At 46.9% G+C, this 17,994-nt stretch overlaps 1 protein-coding gene across 2 annotated transcripts in view; it reads left to right on the top strand.

The window, feature by feature from the left end:
* Nucleotides 1-259: 259 nt before the first annotated feature.
* The window catches only part of LOC115315739 (zinc finger protein 318), a 55,011-nt gene continuing 37,276 nt past the window's right edge, over nt 260-17,994 (top strand). The window contains exons 1-3 of one of the 2 annotated variants that reach the window (XM_029975037.2): nt 260-848; nt 7,683-8,017; nt 14,319-16,553. In XM_029975037.2, coding sequence (XP_029830897.2) covers nt 495-848; nt 7,683-8,017; nt 14,319-16,553 — 2,924 coding nt within the window. In that variant the 5' untranslated portion in view covers nt 260-494. The remainder of the gene's footprint in view (nt 849-7,682; nt 8,018-14,318; nt 16,554-17,994) is intronic. The other variant, XM_029975039.2, reaches the window with a different exon arrangement.

Raw genomic sequence — 17,994 nt, 5'->3', positions numbered from 1 at the left:
CCCTTCTAGAGATATTTTTCTCCTAATAAAAATATGTATAATGGGAAATAAACAAATAATTGATAAAATTTGCATTTATGAAGAGTCATATTCAACGCGTTTGTTTGCAGCAGTGTTTCTTGTCCAGTGCGCCTCATTTTAGGGTTGAGATGAACGCTTTAGACATTTTAATGTATACTGAGCACACCGAACATCAACAGGAAAACATGCAAACAAAGAAGAGTTGATTAAAATTCGCACCAAATTCTCGGCGTATTCGTCTGGCCACGAGGTACAAAAGCACGACGCCATTACGGCTTGATTTTTCGCAAGACTAGCCGAGTGCGGGAACATTATTTTCCACGACTCAAAACCTAATCGCGCATCGTCGCAACGAAGAACTTGACCGCGGCGGCGTTGAAGAGGACCCCTCGGTCCTGATGTCGAATCCGTCGTCACCGCCGGCGTAGGATCTGAAAAGCTCGGCGAACGACAGCTCATCCAGGGGACGAGACATGTCTTCTCGTCCGTTCAGAGGAGGCCGCAGAGGCCGTGGCGGTGGCTTTATTCCAAGGGGCCAGTTTCGTGGTCGTGGCCGAGGTTTTCGCGGACAACCGTACGAACCTAGGGGCAGGGGTCGGGGTAGGGGCAACTACAACAAGCGGTTCGACGACGACAGATCGTCGGGCCGGTACAAGTCGGAACGCTACTACCCGTCAGCCAGGTCTAGGACGCGGTCTCGGTCGAGATCGAGATCGTATTCGCGCTCGAGCTCTCGGTCTCGGTCTAGGTCCAGGACTAGGAGCCGGTCTAGGTCGCGGGAAGTCACCAGGGCAAGGAAGATGCCGACAAAGAAAGAACTGCAGAACGTGAGTGGCGCTTTTTTTATGCGGGGGATCTTGGTTGTTTGTTTTGTCTGTTTGTTTTGTGTTTGCCGGCTCGCGGGATGCGCAGTCGGTGCCGGCGCACTCTCTTCGACTGTTGTTTTCGCGAAAGCGTCGGCAAAAGAACCCGTAACAACCGTAGTCGAAATCTTTGTTTTCTTTTTTTTTTGGAAATAAATGAACTGCGCTCTGTGTGTCGTACTCGTTTCTACCTCTGTCCTCGTCCTTTGCGCAGTTCATTTATTTCTAAAATCATGAACCAACTAGCCCGCCAAAAGGTGTTATTTGTTTTCTTATTGGTTACATTTTTAGGCCGAATCTGACACTTGCGGTGATTCGATAGATTGTACCTACGTTCACTGTCGGTAAATTGGGCGAGCCTATGGTGATCAGTCAACGTAGCAGCGCTCTTTATTTGCACCCGCTGTCTTTTCTAACGTCGATTTCAAGCGAACACACACGTCCGCGTGAAATTCGTGCAATGCTTATAAGCAATTATAGAGTTAGTAGATCGTTCCGTGGACTCTGATAAGGGTACCCGAGTGCATCACAACTGCAAAACAATTTTCGCAGACTCTAAAAAAGCAAAGTGCTGAAAAAAAATATAAATAAACATCGAAAACAACAATAGATTTTTTTCAATTTTGACATGTTGGATGGGGCTGATCAGAGCATATCAGTAGAAAAGGAAACAGGAAATTGTGAGAAGAGAGAATGCAGGGGGAATCAGCTGTAACAATATACAGGATACAAAAACAAGAAATAAAGAAGGAACAGCTTATAATAATTCATTGGGGAGCCCATTGCTGTTTGAAGCTAGAACGGGGGTGCTAAGAACGAAAACATACAGGGCTGAATTCCAGGAAATAGACACTCTATGCGACATACGCAACCGCTAAAGGGACACTATAGAACATGTAATTTTAAGGTGCACGAGGGTTTGTCCCACCTTCTTGGGGGCGGATGACTACGGACTTGGAGGGTGCACTGGGATTTGCAGACATGGATGGACGAATGGATAGGGAAAGAATTGCACTAACTAAGAGGAGATGGTAAGATTGGTGGAAAAGATCTAGTGAGGGGGAAAAATACAGATAAAACTAAGCAATGGAAACACTTAAAAAAAAGGGGGAGAGGGAAAGGTTGTGTTAAAACAAAATTTATAAAAATTTTAAAATAAAAGGGATGACGAAATATTGGGCTAGGTGGTGCAAGCTGCTGCCCATTACAAAGGGTATAGCCATTACCATCCGTCCATCCATCCATCCATGCTTAATGATCACGAACAGTTGCTGTTCTGGAAATATACCTCTTCGCTGGGGTGCTGTTCCTAGTAACAATTAAATGAGGCAGCTGCTCGTTCATATATGCAAACAATAGCATTCACGTAACGGTGTCTTTGTGGTGGTGGGGCTGATTTATGTGATTGTCTATTAGGTTCTGTTCATCAACTCATTTTTTCTACAAACAAGAGAAAGACATTAATCTCCATGTGTGTTGTAAAAAAATTTAGCACTGGTTAAAATTAAGGTATCATGTGTCCAAATAAAACTGCAACAGCTTAAAAAACAAGACCCCACCAGTAAAATGTTCCTACCTTAATATCCTGAGAGATAGCCCACCTAAAATAAAAGCAAGAGCAAATCAGGTGAAAATGAGGAGTAAGCTAACTTTTGGTGTGCAATCGAAAAACATTTAAAAGATACTATTTTTGTTTTTTGTGACCTGTCAAACTTGTTTTCACATTGAGGGGCAATAGAATATAGACAATTGTCTTTCTCATTCAGCAGTTTGTGTTTATCTTCCACCGTAACTAAACAACCACATTTCGGCCGAGGATTACCTTTCGGAGGTGGGGCCTCTTTTGGGATATTAAGGTAATTTCGAATTATCCTTAAGACCCCTTATTCAAGGTGGCAAATGACAGAAGAAAGAAAAAAAAAAATGGCTGGGTCAGTTTACATTAGTCTTGGTAAAAACGGTGGTTCTGAGGAGAGACCACTCCAGTCTCTTTACTTGCCTTGGAGGATTGACAAAGGTGGGCTTATCAGTAGCGACCATTCAAAGCAACGTTGCTGCATTTCTGGGTCACGACACAAGCCGACACGAAGCAAGTGATTGTGCTCACTTCTGCCTCGGGCTTTGAGTTCACAATAGGAGATGTCCTGAGATTTGCAGTAAGGGCTTTTCTCTATTAAAGTGGCTTTCTGTGATTAAACTTTGCCAAATGCCAAAATTAAAGAAATTTGAAATTGAATGCAATTAAAGTCCGATAAAATGCCGGACGTACAATCAGTAGCGCACTCTGTAGAACACTCTCTCAATGTCTCCAGAAATAATTTCAGAAAGCACAAAATCCCACTTACATTCATTGGTATCCGCACATATCACTACACTGGTAGTTTTTTTTTATGACTACCTTTGCGCCGTCCCTGAGTCGTACATGGAGTTTGGTCAGTGGAAGGTAGGGGCAGAGCAAGGGCGTGCACCAGACGCGGATGGAGGGCTGGACATGCACTCTTGGCTAACCAGAAGCCGAAAATAACTCCCCAGCGGTCATAGCGAGAAGAAGTTTTCATCAGCAAGTAAGAGTTCATTTTAGTGACTCTTCATGGTTGAAAATATGGTACAAGTGATGTTTCGATAATGATTGTGAAAGAAAGATGTAAGGAACGAATGTGCGTCCCAAACTCCATTTTGCTTGGAAGGAGCCTGACCGCTTAGACGGCAGATGTTTGTCCCTCGGCGCCTGGCGTACGGATTACGTCGATCGTTCTGCTAGTTGCGCATGCTTTTTTAATTTTCCACCATTTTGCACGGCCATGATCGAAACATCACATGCACCTTATTTTCAGTTACCTAGAGTCATTCCGACGCGCTTTTTCCTTTTTGTTTCTCGCAACCACTGCCACGGTGTCATTCGCGGCTTCTGGTTGACCATGTTTGAATTTGCGAAGATGCCCTGAAACATGCCCAGCACGCTTTCGGCCAAAGGTGCCTCATCGTTTGCCTTCCATACTTCCCAACGAATGGCCAGACCCTCTCTACACTTTGCTCTGCACCATCCGAGATGAACGACAAATACCTACGGTTGTCTTTTTACAAACTGTCGCATTTTGTGCACATACATCAAAGAGAGCTGTCGTGTTATTTTCTGCACATACAGATCTGTTACAAAAAATGTCTGTTGCAGCACGCGGTCTGCAGTAGAAGCTCCGCCTCCGATGCGAGCTTTCTACCTTCGATAACGCGCAGCCAAGACGCAGCACGAGGCAATGTGCACGTGCCCGAGGCAGAACTTCTCCTAAAAATCTTGCGTTGCAACGGACTCCGGTCGTAATGCACTCTTGTGAGGTGTGAACGGCAGGGAGGAGGAGCTTCAGTTGTCCCGCCTCCAGTGCGAGTTTCCGGCCTCTGACGACGCTCCAACGTGTACGCAGCCAAAGCACGGTGGAAGCTTTCGAAAGGCACGCCCTGCTGTTCTCGCTCTGTCGGCGACTGTAGACCGTTCTGCTAGCGTGAGAGGAGAGGGGGATACGAGCCTCCACGTTTGGGCAGTTCCAGCGGTACGGTCCACTAAAACTGCCTAAATGACAGGAATGGTCATGTTGAAAAAACAGCGCGACTAAGACGAGGACACAGACGAAGAGAACACAAGACAAAGCGCTGACTATCAACTGGTTTGTATTACACACTAAGGAAGAATGGCAGTGAAATGAAAAACATGGAGTCAAATGTTTGCGCGCTTGCTTGGCGCCTCGTGAAATATGTCCCTTTCTTCTTTTTTCCCCGATCGTAGATTGGATTTCTTCTTTCTTCCCTCGGGAGCTTTTGTCACCCTGAATCCAAAAACTTCATCTCGCTGGGAGTCAGAGTCGCCGATGGTTGGCTCATACACGAACTGTTGTTCTTCGTGATGTTGTAGGCTTCTATCATCTCTCGACGTGTTTGGTCGCGGTGTTGAAACAATATACTGGGTTTTCGAAGCGTGGTTCGCAACCGCAATCTCTGCAATGTATCGCTAGATGCGAATTAGCGGTGCCCTTCAAGGAGCTATGGTGCTCTCTTAGTCTGATGTTTAAGCACCGGCCAGTCTGCCCGATATACCAGTGCCCACAAGAGAAGGGAATGCGGTAAACCACGCCTTTTACACACGACACGAACTGCATCCCATGCTTTACCTTACATGTGTTATATTCTGATCTTGCTTTACCCTCCTTGCGTGCACGTACAGCAGAACATAATCTACTTAGTTTATTTTGAGCTGAAAAAACAACGTTCACTTCGTATCTGGACGCGACTTTTTTAAGTCCGTGTGAAATGCGGTGAAGATAAGGAATGACTGAAACTTTCTTTTTTTCTTTTTTAACTGGTCCTTCTAGCATGGAATTGGAACTATTCTTTACGATTTTTATTAAACTGTCGCATGCTGATGAAATAATCGAGTCTGGGTATCCTGAATCCCTAATCCTTTGAATTTGGGAAGTGAAGCTAACGCCCATTGTGTGAACACATGATTTTGTTAAGGCGGATTTCAAACAGGAATACACTATCCCTCTTTTGACGAGTTTCGAATGTGCTGACTGGTAGTTTAGCAAACTCTTTGATGTTCTAGGATGATACAACCAACAAATGTGTTCTATTTTAAATTCAACGAGGAGATCTAAAAATTGAATTCGACTCTCTTTTGGGATCTCATAAGTCTCATCCAAGGGAAGGTAACGTTGTCGTCTTGGGCGATATACCTGTCCCACTTAGAGTCCTCAACTTAGAGAAAGTCGCGTCAGCAGCCAAGAAAGGAGAAAACCTAACGTTAATGGTGTTTTTCTCCGCTAAAACCCATAAACCGGAAATCCCTTTCCGCACCATAGTATCGGAACGCAACACTTGGCAACACGCCATCTCGGGATATTTACAAGAACAACTAAATTCCCTTTCAATCGTTGACCCTTTACGCATCCCCAACTCCAAGGTTGTTATCGAATTTCTAAGAGACAGCAATCTAGAGGGGTGCACAGCATTCAGCATTGATGTAGAGGACTTATACTACTCTTTGCCTCATGATGACCTCATGGTAAGCGTTCAAGAGTGCATTTTGGAGTATAACAACGAAACTAAGTTTAGAACGCAATGCGGAATAACAGTTGAACATTTCCTTGAACTATTATCCATGTATTTAAAATCTACTTTTATAGGGTGGGAGGAGAAAGTGTTCATTCAAAAGTCAGGAGTTTGTATAGGGTCGAGAGTAGCGCCTGTACTGAGCGATATTTTCCTCGGGAAGATAGGCAGAGCTCTAGTTCAAAAATTGAAAAATCACACCATTAAGATCTTTAGGTATGTTGATGATTTTTTGGTATTTGTTGAAGACTCCAATTGTGAAAAAACACTAGAATACATCCTTAAAGTATTCCATGAGCTTGGCCAAGGCCTTAGGTTCACTTATGAGACCCCAAAAGAGAGTCAAATTCAATTTTTAGATCTCCTCGTTGAATTTAAAATAGAACACATTTGTTGGTTGTATCATCCTAGAACATCAAAGAGTTTGCTAAACTACCAGTCAGCACATTCGAAACTCGTCAAAAGAGGGATAGTGTATTCCTGTTTGAAATCCGCCTTAACAAAATCGTGTTCACACAATGGGCGTTAGCTTCACTTCCCCAAATTCAAAGGATTAGGGATTCAGGATACCCAGACTCGATTATTTCATCAGCATGCGATAGTTTAATAAAAATCGTAAAGAATAGTTCCAATTCCATGTTAGAAGAACCAGTTAAAAAAGAAAAAAAGAAAGTTTCAGTCATTCCTTATCTTCACCGCATTTCACACGGACTTAAAAAAGTCGCGTCCAGATACGAAGTGAACGTTGTTTTATTCAGCTCAAAACAAACTAAGTAGATTATGTTCTGCTGTACGTGCACGCAAGGAGGGTAAAGCAAGATCAGAATATAACACATGTAAGGTAAAGCATGGGATGCAGTTCGTGTCGTGTGTAAGAGGCGTGGTTTACCGCATTCCCTTCTCTTGTGGGCACTGGTATATCGGGCAGACTGGCCGGTGCTTAAACATCAGACTAAGAGAGCACCATAGCTCCTTGAAGGGCACCGCTAATTCGCATCTAGCGATACATTGCAGAGATTGCGGTTGCGAACCACGCTTCGAAAACACCAGTATATTGTTTCAACACTGCGACCAAACATGTCGAGAGATGATAGAAGCCTACAACATCACGAAGAACGACAGTTCGTGTGTGAGCCAACCATCGGTGACTCTGACTTCCAGCGAGATGAAGTTTTTGGATTCAGGGTGACAAAAGCTCCCGAGGAAAGAAAGAAGAAATCCAATCTACGATCGGGGAAAAAAGAAGAAAGGGACATATTTCACGAGGCGCCAAGCAAGCGCGCAAACATTTGACTCCATGTTTTTCATTTCATTGTCATTCTTCCTTAGTGTGTAATACAAACCAGTTGATAGTCAGCGCTTTGTCTTGTGTTCTCTTCGTCTCTGTGTCCTCGTATTAGTCGCGCTGTTTTTTCAACATGAACTCTCACCAACTCGCCCAGTTATCTATCCTTATCGACAGGAATGGTGCGTTCCCTTTTCTTCTTCCCCACCGAATCGTTCGAAAATGCCCGCGGAAGACGGCCGGTTTGTCGTCTGCTGTCGGGATTGGACGCATGCCCTTTCCCTCTCCTACTTTGACGATTCCGTTGAAATGCCCGGTTGTACGAAGATGGCACTGCGGTTGAACAAATCGGCGCCACCCAGAGAGCCCTTAGTGGGAGGGTCTACAACACACTACCTCGTTCACCTTTGCAGGTTGTCAAGAATGTGAGCGAGGTCATATCTAAAGAGCGAAAGGAAGCCAAGCGGGAGCCCCCTCCAAACCCCACGCCGAGCAACCGAAGGTACTATAATCAAGAACCGCCGCAGCAGCAGCAACAACAGCAACAGCAGCAGCAACAAGGGGGAGGCAGCCATCGGAACTCGAGTCCTCCTCCAGGGGGTGGAGTCGGGGGAGGAGACAATCCTTTCTCTCGAGACTTCGACGACAGGGACTCGCCCCCACCCGAGCCTAAGACGCCGCGCCGCACGCAAGCACCCATGACACCGCATCGCACGCAAGCACCGCAGACGCCGGGAGGTAGTTTCAGGTATGCATCATGGTAGAGACCAAAGTCAAGCTCGTCCCAACTTTTTCCACTTTAGAAGAGTTGAAGAGGAGTTCACCTCCTTCCCAGCATTCACTCTGCTATAGTGGAAAGAGGTGGGAGGAGCTTGGCTTGTCCCCAACTATAGAAAACTGCTCAGGGTGTGAGCACTCTTTTCTCTCGTCTGATGCCGCCAAGATGCTCGTTGGTTCGTTCCGAGTCACATGACTTTTTTTGTCTGTCGGCAGCTCGTGGGTGCAGCCATCTTGGTGCTTCGAGCCGCACTGGCGCCGTCTGCGACATTTGTTGTTCTGGGATGTGACTTTTTTAGTGGCTGATATGGTGTTAAGAGGTGATGGCGGTATCATTTTTCACTGGAGTACGCTGTTTCAGCAAGCAGGAAGACAGAAAGCACTTTTTGCAATTTTTGTCAGGCACGTCATCAAAAGCTGACGGCAACTGGCAACATTGAATCTACGTTCTAATGTGGCTGGAGTGTTGTTATCTTAAAACATAGCTTATTTTGTGGCTCTAGTATAGACGTATCAGTGTGCAATCACAGCCGTGTCCCACTGGAGCGACAAACAGCCACGAACGATAGCTAAATGACAGTGAGCGACAAATGACACCGACAGACAGCCTGTTCGTTGGAGTCTGCCGTCCTACCTGGCACAAACAATGCAAAATATGGGGACAAGGAAACTTGTTTCCTTGTGGGACTGGAATTAATGAAACACTTCAAAGTACACCGACAAACTGAGTACGGTGGCGCGGTTTTTATGTTTTGCTCTTTAGGTGGAAAACGCGCCAACAAACACGGTAATAGTTAGGGATGCCGCAAACTTTTTTCGAATCAAAGTTTCGATGATCGAATCAAGCGGTTCGAAAGGTTCGAAAGATTTCGATTTTTCGAATTGTCTATATCGTGAAATTCGACGGAGGTCGAATTTTCGAACTTGTTAAGCTAAGAAGTTCGACGCTTTTCGGACCGTCAAACTTATTACGCTAAAAAATTCTATCTTTTTGAACTTTCGAACTGATTGCGCTGCAAGGTTCGATGCTTGTCGAACTTTCGAACTTGACTGACCAAAAAATCGATAAATTTCGAACTTTCGAACTTATTTATCAAGAGAATTCGAAAAGTTTCGAACTTTCGAATTCTGAAAAGTCAGCTGTTCGACGAACTTCGAACTTTTAGGGTAAAAGTTAGACGTTCGTCGAACTTCGAAAGACCGGCGGACGGTTTCATTTGATTTCAAGTAGTGGGGTACATTCGTAATTTTTTTTCTCAAACTTTTACACGCGGTGTTGCGTTCCTTAAGAAAGACGATGTCGTTTATTTCAATTTTCTGGCATGCTTAGGTTTAAAGAAATAAATCCCCGAAGGGGCGAGGAAGGACGACGGGTTTTTGACGATTATCGTTTGTGCCAGATTTGAAGCACGCTGCAGCCGGAGCTATTTATGGTAGACATGTTATACTTTTTTAAGAATGATCTATGTATAGCTTAGGTAAGTGCCGTCTTAAAATGTGATTATTGTTATTCAACGTGAGTTTCGAAGAAATGTCCAAACATGTATCTGTATAATTAAAATATGGCAACCAACCAATTCCAACCAGAGAGATTTCTCTCAAATGTTTAGTTTCAAATGTATCTGTGTGCAATTTTGACCTAAACTTGATATTTATTTTCGTCTAAGTTGTTTGAGGTATCGCATTTAAATTAACACCACAGACAGTACATATCATTGACATCTGCAGAATACAAAATAATATATTTATTGCTTTTTCACGTTAAGGAATAAATTACCTCATGGGAGAAGATTTCTAATAGTGTTCAAGTTCAGCACGTCATTAAAGAAAACTTTTTTTTTTTTTTTTTCGCTTCACGTTTTTGGGACGTGTTTCTTTTAGCCTGTACACATTTTGGTAAAAGAAACTTGTTTCGAAGTTCTGAACCTCTTAATATGCAAGAATAGAACACTTCCGACGAATTCTTGATAGTTTTTTTTTTCTCCTGCTTTTTATTCCCGCATTTCTTCTTTTTTTTTTGTTTTTTTGTTACTATCGGCATAGGTATTTAGGTCGAAAAGACAGCTTTGAACTTCCGAACCACTAAGCATGTGACGAGTAGTGCCTTCTGACAACGAGTTTCTAACAATGACCATCTACGCAACCTTTTATGCAGTGAAGAGCGACAGTAGCTATACATATGCATAAATAATTTCAGATTAAAATAAGCTCGACCACGCCCTCTTTCCCCGTTTTGCTTTCTTTAATAGTCCGAAATACCTGCAAGGTAGAGAAAAAAGCAGAAGCCCCCCCCCCCCCCCCCCACTACCCTCTTTTCCCCCGTTTTTCCTCTTCCGACGCCACTTGTATGGCAGAACGCTCCTCGACCTCGAGTTGTGTCGGCTTTCGTGCTTTTTGCGAGGTGGTTCCTCCGTCCCAGAAAATAAACCTCCAGGACAATTATAAACTTCACCGGATCGGATTACTACCAGCGTGCAAGGGGTGGCGAGCAGGTTTGCCAGGTCGCTTCAAGGTTTTTCTGAGCCTCAACCTCCTGATCGCCCCTGGCCGTTTCGAACTGGATGAGTCTCGTAAAACAGTGTGTTCGTGTAATCACAACTGCGTGATGCAGGTTAACCCCCCCCCCCCCCACCCCCCGGGGGCTAGCGGCCACAATTCTGCACTGACAAATATTCCAGCACATCCGGGACACTCGTCGTCTCATTTATTTGCCTGACCAACTTCGCAGAATCTAGATATCACACCCTAACTTTTCTAAACTTGATTTTGTGAAAACCAGTGAGCCGTGAAAACGTTCTTTGAAACTGAAACTGTGGAAAAACTTGAAAATCGGACTTCGAACTTTGAAAAGTTGGATTAAAAAAAAAATTCTAAATCTTCAAAGTTTTTTTTTTTTTTTTTTTTTTTTTTTTTTTAATTTAGCGTTAAAAGAGAGTCGAAACTTTCGAACTTTTCGAACTTTATGCAGAAAGAAATTCGAAATCTTCGAATTGTTCGAACTTCATGTCTATAAAAATTCGAAGCGTTCGAAGTTTTCGAATTTTGTTTCCAAAGAATTTCGAAATCTTCGAATTTATCGAACCTGAAGGAAAACGATATTCGAAATATTCGAATTCGAAATTTTAGAAACCGTGAAAGCTTCAAAATTTTCGAATTCGAAACTCCGCTGTGGTCAAAAGTTGCGAATTTTTCTAATTCGAACCTCGGTCGGTACGAAAATATCGAAATTTTTCGAAATCGAACCTCAGTTCGCTTCGCAAATATCGAAACCTTTCGAAATCGAACCTAGGGTGGTTTGCGACATCCCTAGTAATAGTAGAGACAATTACTTTATTTCTTAATTAAAGCTTCCGCTAGTCTCGATTTGCAGTAGGCGACTTTTTGCAAACCGTCGTGAGAATCGACAAAAAAGTTTTTTTCGTACTAGAATTCCCAAATCTTTTCTTGTGTGGGTCATTCGAGGTGAGCGTCATGGAATTTGATGCCGATTTTGAGGATATTTATAACCTTATATCCAAATCATCGAGGGCAGGCATTGTTTTGGGGACAATACGGCTAACTGATTATCACAGAACGTGATGACAAGTCTCTCGCCTGCTGGAATGGCTTGCCCGAACATTGTGTCGTACTTCATGGCGAGCAGTCTTACTGTGGTGAGTCCTCGAACGTCGGCGTATCCATCCCAATGCAGGGACGTAGACCTCGGCGTCTTGAAGCACCACCTTGTGCACTAGGTTTTTCGTGAGCAAAACCAGCCATGCGAATTCACCAGGTTTTTCGTGAGCAAAACCAGCCATACAAATTGTCTTTTGCAACACGACCGCCAGCAAGCAAGCCACGACCACTATGAGCAATCGAGGGAGAGGAACTGCGTGAACGATCAGTGGCCGCCAAGGCCTCCTCTGAAGGTTGAGGGGCGGATCGAGCCGCAGGAGAAACAGGAGGAAGGGTAGAAGGGTAAGAGAGGCAACAGAGGGTACAAGCAGGCGATGAGAATAAGTTTGTCTCGGAGAGATGTTCCTCAATGGGACTGCTTATGGCGCTTCAAGGCCAACGATATACAAGAACTTGTCCGTCGTCGGTCGTTAGTCTGTGCTTGTCAGCATTTGTCGGGGGTGTTGGTCGTTACAGTGGGACAGCACCAGCGACACTGAACTTTGTGGTGTTGCTAGACCAAAAATTGGTGTTTGTTGCTCTAGTGTAACGACGCTATAGACCATTTGCTATATCACCCAAGCACCCCAGCACGCACTTTAGGAATCATGGGAACGGTGTTCTTACAGCTCCATAGTGATCGGTAATTTTGACCACATCCACGGTTGCACTGTTTTGAGTGTAATTCAAAGTCACCCTAAACAAGCGTCGTATAGTGCCCAAGGTCCTGTCATATCGCTTTTAGAAATTGTCATCAATGTCAATGTTTTCGATACTGTGCATGCTGTCCACCCTTCAACCAGGCGGAGCTGCAGAAATCTCCCACATTGTTGTCATTCTTGTACAGCTTCAAGGACACTGATATTAAGTTAGAAACGCTAAAAATGCTGTAAACAGCCTCGCTGACTTCGAGCTCAATCCTAGTTTTTGTTGTTGTGAATTCTTAGCTTTTAAAGCAATTTCTGCTAAAACGACAATCGCGAGAATGATAATATTGTAAGAAATTTCATGCTGCTCAGCCAGATTGAAAGGTGGATCGCATGCACAGTATGAAAAATGCTGACATTGACGAGAAATTTTAATAATGATATGACAGGCATTTTCAGGGTGACTCCGAATTACGGCCAAAAACTGTGTAACCATAGAATTGGTCGAAATTACCGATCACTAGGGAGCTGAAGGAACACCGTTCCCATGATTCCTCGAGTGGGGGCTGGGGCGCTTGGGAATCTAGCAATTGGTCTGTTAGGTTACCAAAAACATTTGTTGTCCCCTCCCTCCTCGCTTGGTTTTCGAATGCAGGCGGCGACGCGAGTTTCAGTCTGCTTTTCGCAAGCAAACAACAACTTTGGGTTTTCGTCTGCTTTTCGAAAGCAGATGGCAACTTTGGTTTGCCATCTGCTTTTCGGCATCAAGTTTGTGGTGGGGTTCTGGGTCTTTTGGGAGTTTCAGGTAGAGGTTGGTAGATTGAATTATTGGGAACGAAATAAAAAGTCTTCTTAGTCACGAAATAATAGCTAGATTGTAGTTTTAGATGGTTGAACTCTACTGAAGATATCAAGCCTGTTTGGCATTCATGCTTGGAAAGAGAAGTAAACCATTGTTGAAATTAGTTGCGGAAAGGTTCTTGTCATGAAACCACTTTCTTGAGACGTGCGCCTCATTTCGTTCCCAGCGCTTGTATCGCAGGCGCGTTTAGATTGAGTTATAAAATATCTGTATGTAATATTTTTTAAAACTTTGATACAGTCTGCTCTATACAACAATCCCCTAATAAAAACAATGTAAGTGATCGAAAAAAAAAAAAAAATTACTTATTTGTATTTCATATGCATTTAGTTAATAATCTCTTTCAAGTATCAACACGTTCAGAACTGAAAGCAAAAAAAAAAAAAAAAAAAAAAAAACTTTGTAGGCATGCTTAAATGGATGGTGAACCAAAATTTGGATTTCAAAAAAACAATGCAGGTGATGTAGGCGGGACGCTACGGTCCCTACAACACTACTCGTAAGGCGATATCTCGAATGGACGGCCGTATTTTTGGAAAAAGAGGTCGAGATTGAACCAGGCCAACGAGGCACGTGACGTGAATATACTTCGTTTCCTCCTCTATTCGCTTTGCTCCCTCAAGGCGGCGAGGCAGAGAAGACGCGAGGCCATTCCGTCTTCTTCTCGGAGAACCATGACGTTAACATTTCTGTCAAATGCGCCTCCTTTTTTTTAAAAAAAATATGGTCATCCGTTCAAGATATCGCTGGATGAGGGAAGTTTTGGTGTTTGTACCATCCCGTTGCTCGCTTTTGCCGTCATGGTTTGTAAAATCCAGATTTCGGTTCAGCATCCCTTGAAGGGTGTTAAAGACACAATTTCTAGAGAAATCTTGCAATTGTCTGCAGTACCCCTTCACAAACTTGTTGGTGACTGCGTTGGTAATGATGGAACTTTAGAAAGAGTTTTATACATAAAGACAGGACGGTACAACACATCTTTCAGATGAGTTGTCCCGTCCCCTGTTTTTATGTATAAAAATCTTTCTAAAGTTACACCGTTTTGCAGCAGTAAATACTGTGGGCTTGTTAGATCCGTCCTTTTAAGAATGTTCTTCCTTCCACTGCAGGTCTCAGCTGCTAGAGATGGCTATGAAGGAAAAGCAGAAACTGGGGCTGGACAAGCTGGACTCCCCGCGGTCGAGCTCCTTGGCGCTCAAGGCCATCCAGGGCTACTCGGAGGAAGCGCGCTCTCCGGAAAACTCGGACCCCGACGACTCACACTCCAGAGACCTGTACGATGACCTGCCAAAGCCCTTATTTCCCATCTCGGGCAAGGACGGTCCTGGCGCCAGGAAGCAGCAGCAGCATCACGCCGGCTCCGGCGGGAACAAGAAGTTCACGGCTTCGTTCCAGCCCCTGGACGAGCCACGCAAGAAGGTGGCAGACGACATCTTCCCGGGGGTGGACGAGTTCGATCCGCGGCTGGACACGCGGTCCCCGCTGCGTTCGGATTCCCGGTCGGATTCGCGTTTCGACCACCGCCCGGAAATGCACTCCGACTACCGCTCGGAGGTCAGGCCGCCGTCGAACTCCAGGCATGACAACAGCCGGTCGGACCTCAGGTACAGGGGAGACGAGACAAGGGGTCAGCAGAGGCAGCAGCAGCAGCAGCAGCAGACGGTCACCATCCCCGGACTGGGAATCGACGAGAACATAGACGACGAGGATGCCTTTCTCTACGGAGACACTGAGTTCCTGCACGGTCCATCGGGTCACGGTCCCTCGGGGCACGGTTCTTCGAGCCGCAAGCCGTCGATGGATGACTTCCTTGAAGAGGATCGGATGCAAGAGCAGCAGCGGCGGCACGAAGCACAACAACAGCGGCACGAAGTGCAACAGCAGCGGCATGAAGTGCAACAGCAGCAATCCCGGCCATCGGAGCGAGACTCTTGGCTGTCCTCGCAGCAGCAACAGAAGCCACGGTACCGCGACACTCCGCCGGCAGCCGACGAGTCGGCCTTGACCATCGACCTCAATCTCCAGTTCGACCGCCGCGGCAAGTCGGTGGCAGAGGGGCGACTCGCCGCAGAGAAGATGGCGGCCTTCAGAGATGGCGGGGGAAGGACGGGGCTCGCGGAGGCGGGGCCGCAGCGGAGGGCGCCGCCTCCCTCCACCTTCGACGACGACCTCCTGTTTGCGCAAGCACGCAGGTCAATGCCGCGCCGGCGGACGCCCTCACCGAGCATCAGCCCGCCCCCGCCGGTCCGTGCGCAGCCCAAGCCCGCCCCATCGAGGGCAGCGGCCACGGCCGGTCCGACGTCCATCGAGCAGATGAAGCAGGAACTGATGCAGCTGAAGATGATGCTGAGCAAGGAGAAGGCGGCAGCCGCCGCCGCTCACTCGGGGGAGGATGCGTACGAGCAGCGTAAGCGGCTGAGGAGTCCGTCGCAGGAAGGGTCGTATGGGAGGGCGCGGAGCCCGAGCCCGGCGAAGCGGAGACGAGAGAGCTATTCGCCGCCACCGTCGTACCGGCGCGGCCATTCCCCACCCTCGCACCGGAACCGGAGTCCAATCGACCGGTACCGTCACCCGTCGCCGCCGTCCTCATCATACCGTCGCGAGCGGCGCGAGAGCCCGTATTACCGCGGTGGTGCGACGCCGTCGCGGAGCCGCTACTCGCGGTCTCCTGGCAACAGTCGCTCGCCGGCGTCGGACCGTTCTTCGGGGCGCCGCAACTGGTCCCCGAGCCCGCCGCGCCGCTCCCGGCGCACTGGAGGCGCAGGGGGCCGTACGCCGCGCTACCGCGAGAGCCCGCGGAGGGATGAGGCACCCTCACCCGTGGGCCCGCCCCCGCAGGCCTACTTCCAGGAGGCCGTCCCGCCCGCCCAGCCGCCGCCCTACTACGAGGCCCCGCCCCTGGCCCCGCCTCCGAACCTGTCAGTCCCACCCCCCAACTTCAACATGGCGGCCGCGGCGGCGGCGCCACCTTACTTCGGGTACCAGCAGCAGGCGGCGCCACCCGGAGCGAGCTTCCCATACCCGCCGCCGCCCAACGTGGCGCCGGTGGTGTCGACGGCCGCGCGGTCGAACCTCCGCATGGTACCGCTGCAGGGTGCGGTGCCGATCGTGACCCCGGTGAAGGAGGAGTCCGTGGAGGCCGTGAAGCAGGAGGCGGGGGACGCAAAGCCTCCGAAGGGGGTCCAGCTCACGAAGACGGGGGTGACCCAGGAGGAGATCGATCACTACCTACGACTGGTGGAGCAGAAGGATGGCTACCGGGAAAGGATGACCATGCTGAAGCAGGAGCTGGTGCGGCTGGGCAAGATACAGAACGACATCATGAGGCGGCGGCAGCATGAAAGGTGGGTTCCCTCGTATGCCGGCGTTATCCGGCTTTTCCTCGTTGCAGAACGTTTCGGTGTGAGCGTTTCCTACTTTGTCTGTCGGCTCTTTCGGTGCCGCGAGTGGGTGATCGCCACGCGGCCAACAAGGTTCAGCACCGCGTGTTCTTTCGTGAAATTGGAGACTTTGAAGAGGTATGAGCTTACTTACGCTCACATTTGTTTTCGAGAGGTTCGAGTGGGGTGTACCTCTTTGGTCACATGGATTGGAGCGTCGATACAGTCCCGATACATTGATTGCAAACCCAATGCTGTTTTCTATGGCCCAGAGTCGAGGCCGGTTCACGAGCTTGTAACTGCTTAGGACCAAATCCTTGCGACCTCTTACGTCGTCATCTGTCGGGAAGTTGCGAAGCACACTCGATTTGCGTACGATTCCTACCTTTTCTTCGCGCGTCATTCTTTCTTTATTGGCTCAACAAAACTTTTGACTGTGTTATAAGCGACTGTTACATATCATCTCGCAAATACCGCAAGACCTTCGCTCCGATGAAATGTCGTTCCAGGGCCACCTCGTAGATGCGCCAGGGAACACAAGTTGTGTTCTGTGGTCGTAAAGGCTCATTCACACGGTTGCATTTAAGTGCGACTGCAACCACCTGCATCTCGTTGAGACCGCTTGCGGCGAGCTGTTGCTATGGCGACCCTTACGACGAGCCAATGGGGAGGCGCTGTACTGCACGGCGCTACGCAGTGCAACGCAGTCGACGCAACTGTGTGGACGAGCCTTAACGCGTTTGCAGGAATTCTTGGCGGAAGTAGTTGCAGTTGTTTGAACCAGCCTTTAGCATTGCACACAGTTGCGTACAGTGCATTCTCACTCTCTGTATGGGCGTAAAAAAATAGCGCAAACAAGCCAACGAACGGATTGAATCGAAACTTCACGAAGATGTCTTTAGGTGGTGCATGTATCGTGCTGAAATGTCGTAAATGTGGGTTTTTAGTAAAGAAAAGCTCGGTATTCCTTGTGCAAGAGGGGAAAAAGGAAACAAAAGCGTTCATGCTGCGATTCGCCTGTCGTACCAGAGACGCTTGGATATGCTGGACCTGCTTTGCAGGGCAACTCTGGTTCATTTTCAGTATTAAAGGAAACCATGTGGTTCTCTTTAGTATCGCCTAAAAAGACCTCATGCCAAATATTTCCATTGAATTCCGTCTGAAAGGGGATGACACTGGCAAACAAAATTTGAGGTGCGTAAAATTTAGCAATGCAAAACTGTAAAAAAAAAAAAAAAAAAAAAAAAGACTATTGATATAATTAATATTTTTTTTCTCAAAAGTATAGATAGTGTAAGAAAGGATAAATAGTGGACTATCAACAGTGCCATGGATAGTAGAGGGATGTGTCGTTAATATGGGTTCGAATATGGGACGCCCCCGTTCCTCCCAAAGATCGTCCATA

This window comes from Ixodes scapularis, unplaced genomic scaffold (genome assembly GCF_016920785.2).
Source record: "Ixodes scapularis isolate PalLabHiFi unplaced genomic scaffold, ASM1692078v2 PGA_scaffold4__175_contigs__length_147842914, whole genome shotgun sequence".
Taxonomy (NCBI): domain Eukaryota; kingdom Metazoa; phylum Arthropoda; class Arachnida; order Ixodida; family Ixodidae; genus Ixodes; species Ixodes scapularis.
The sequence above is the reverse complement of the archived record's forward strand: the minus strand, read 5'-3'. Positions and strand labels throughout refer to the sequence as shown.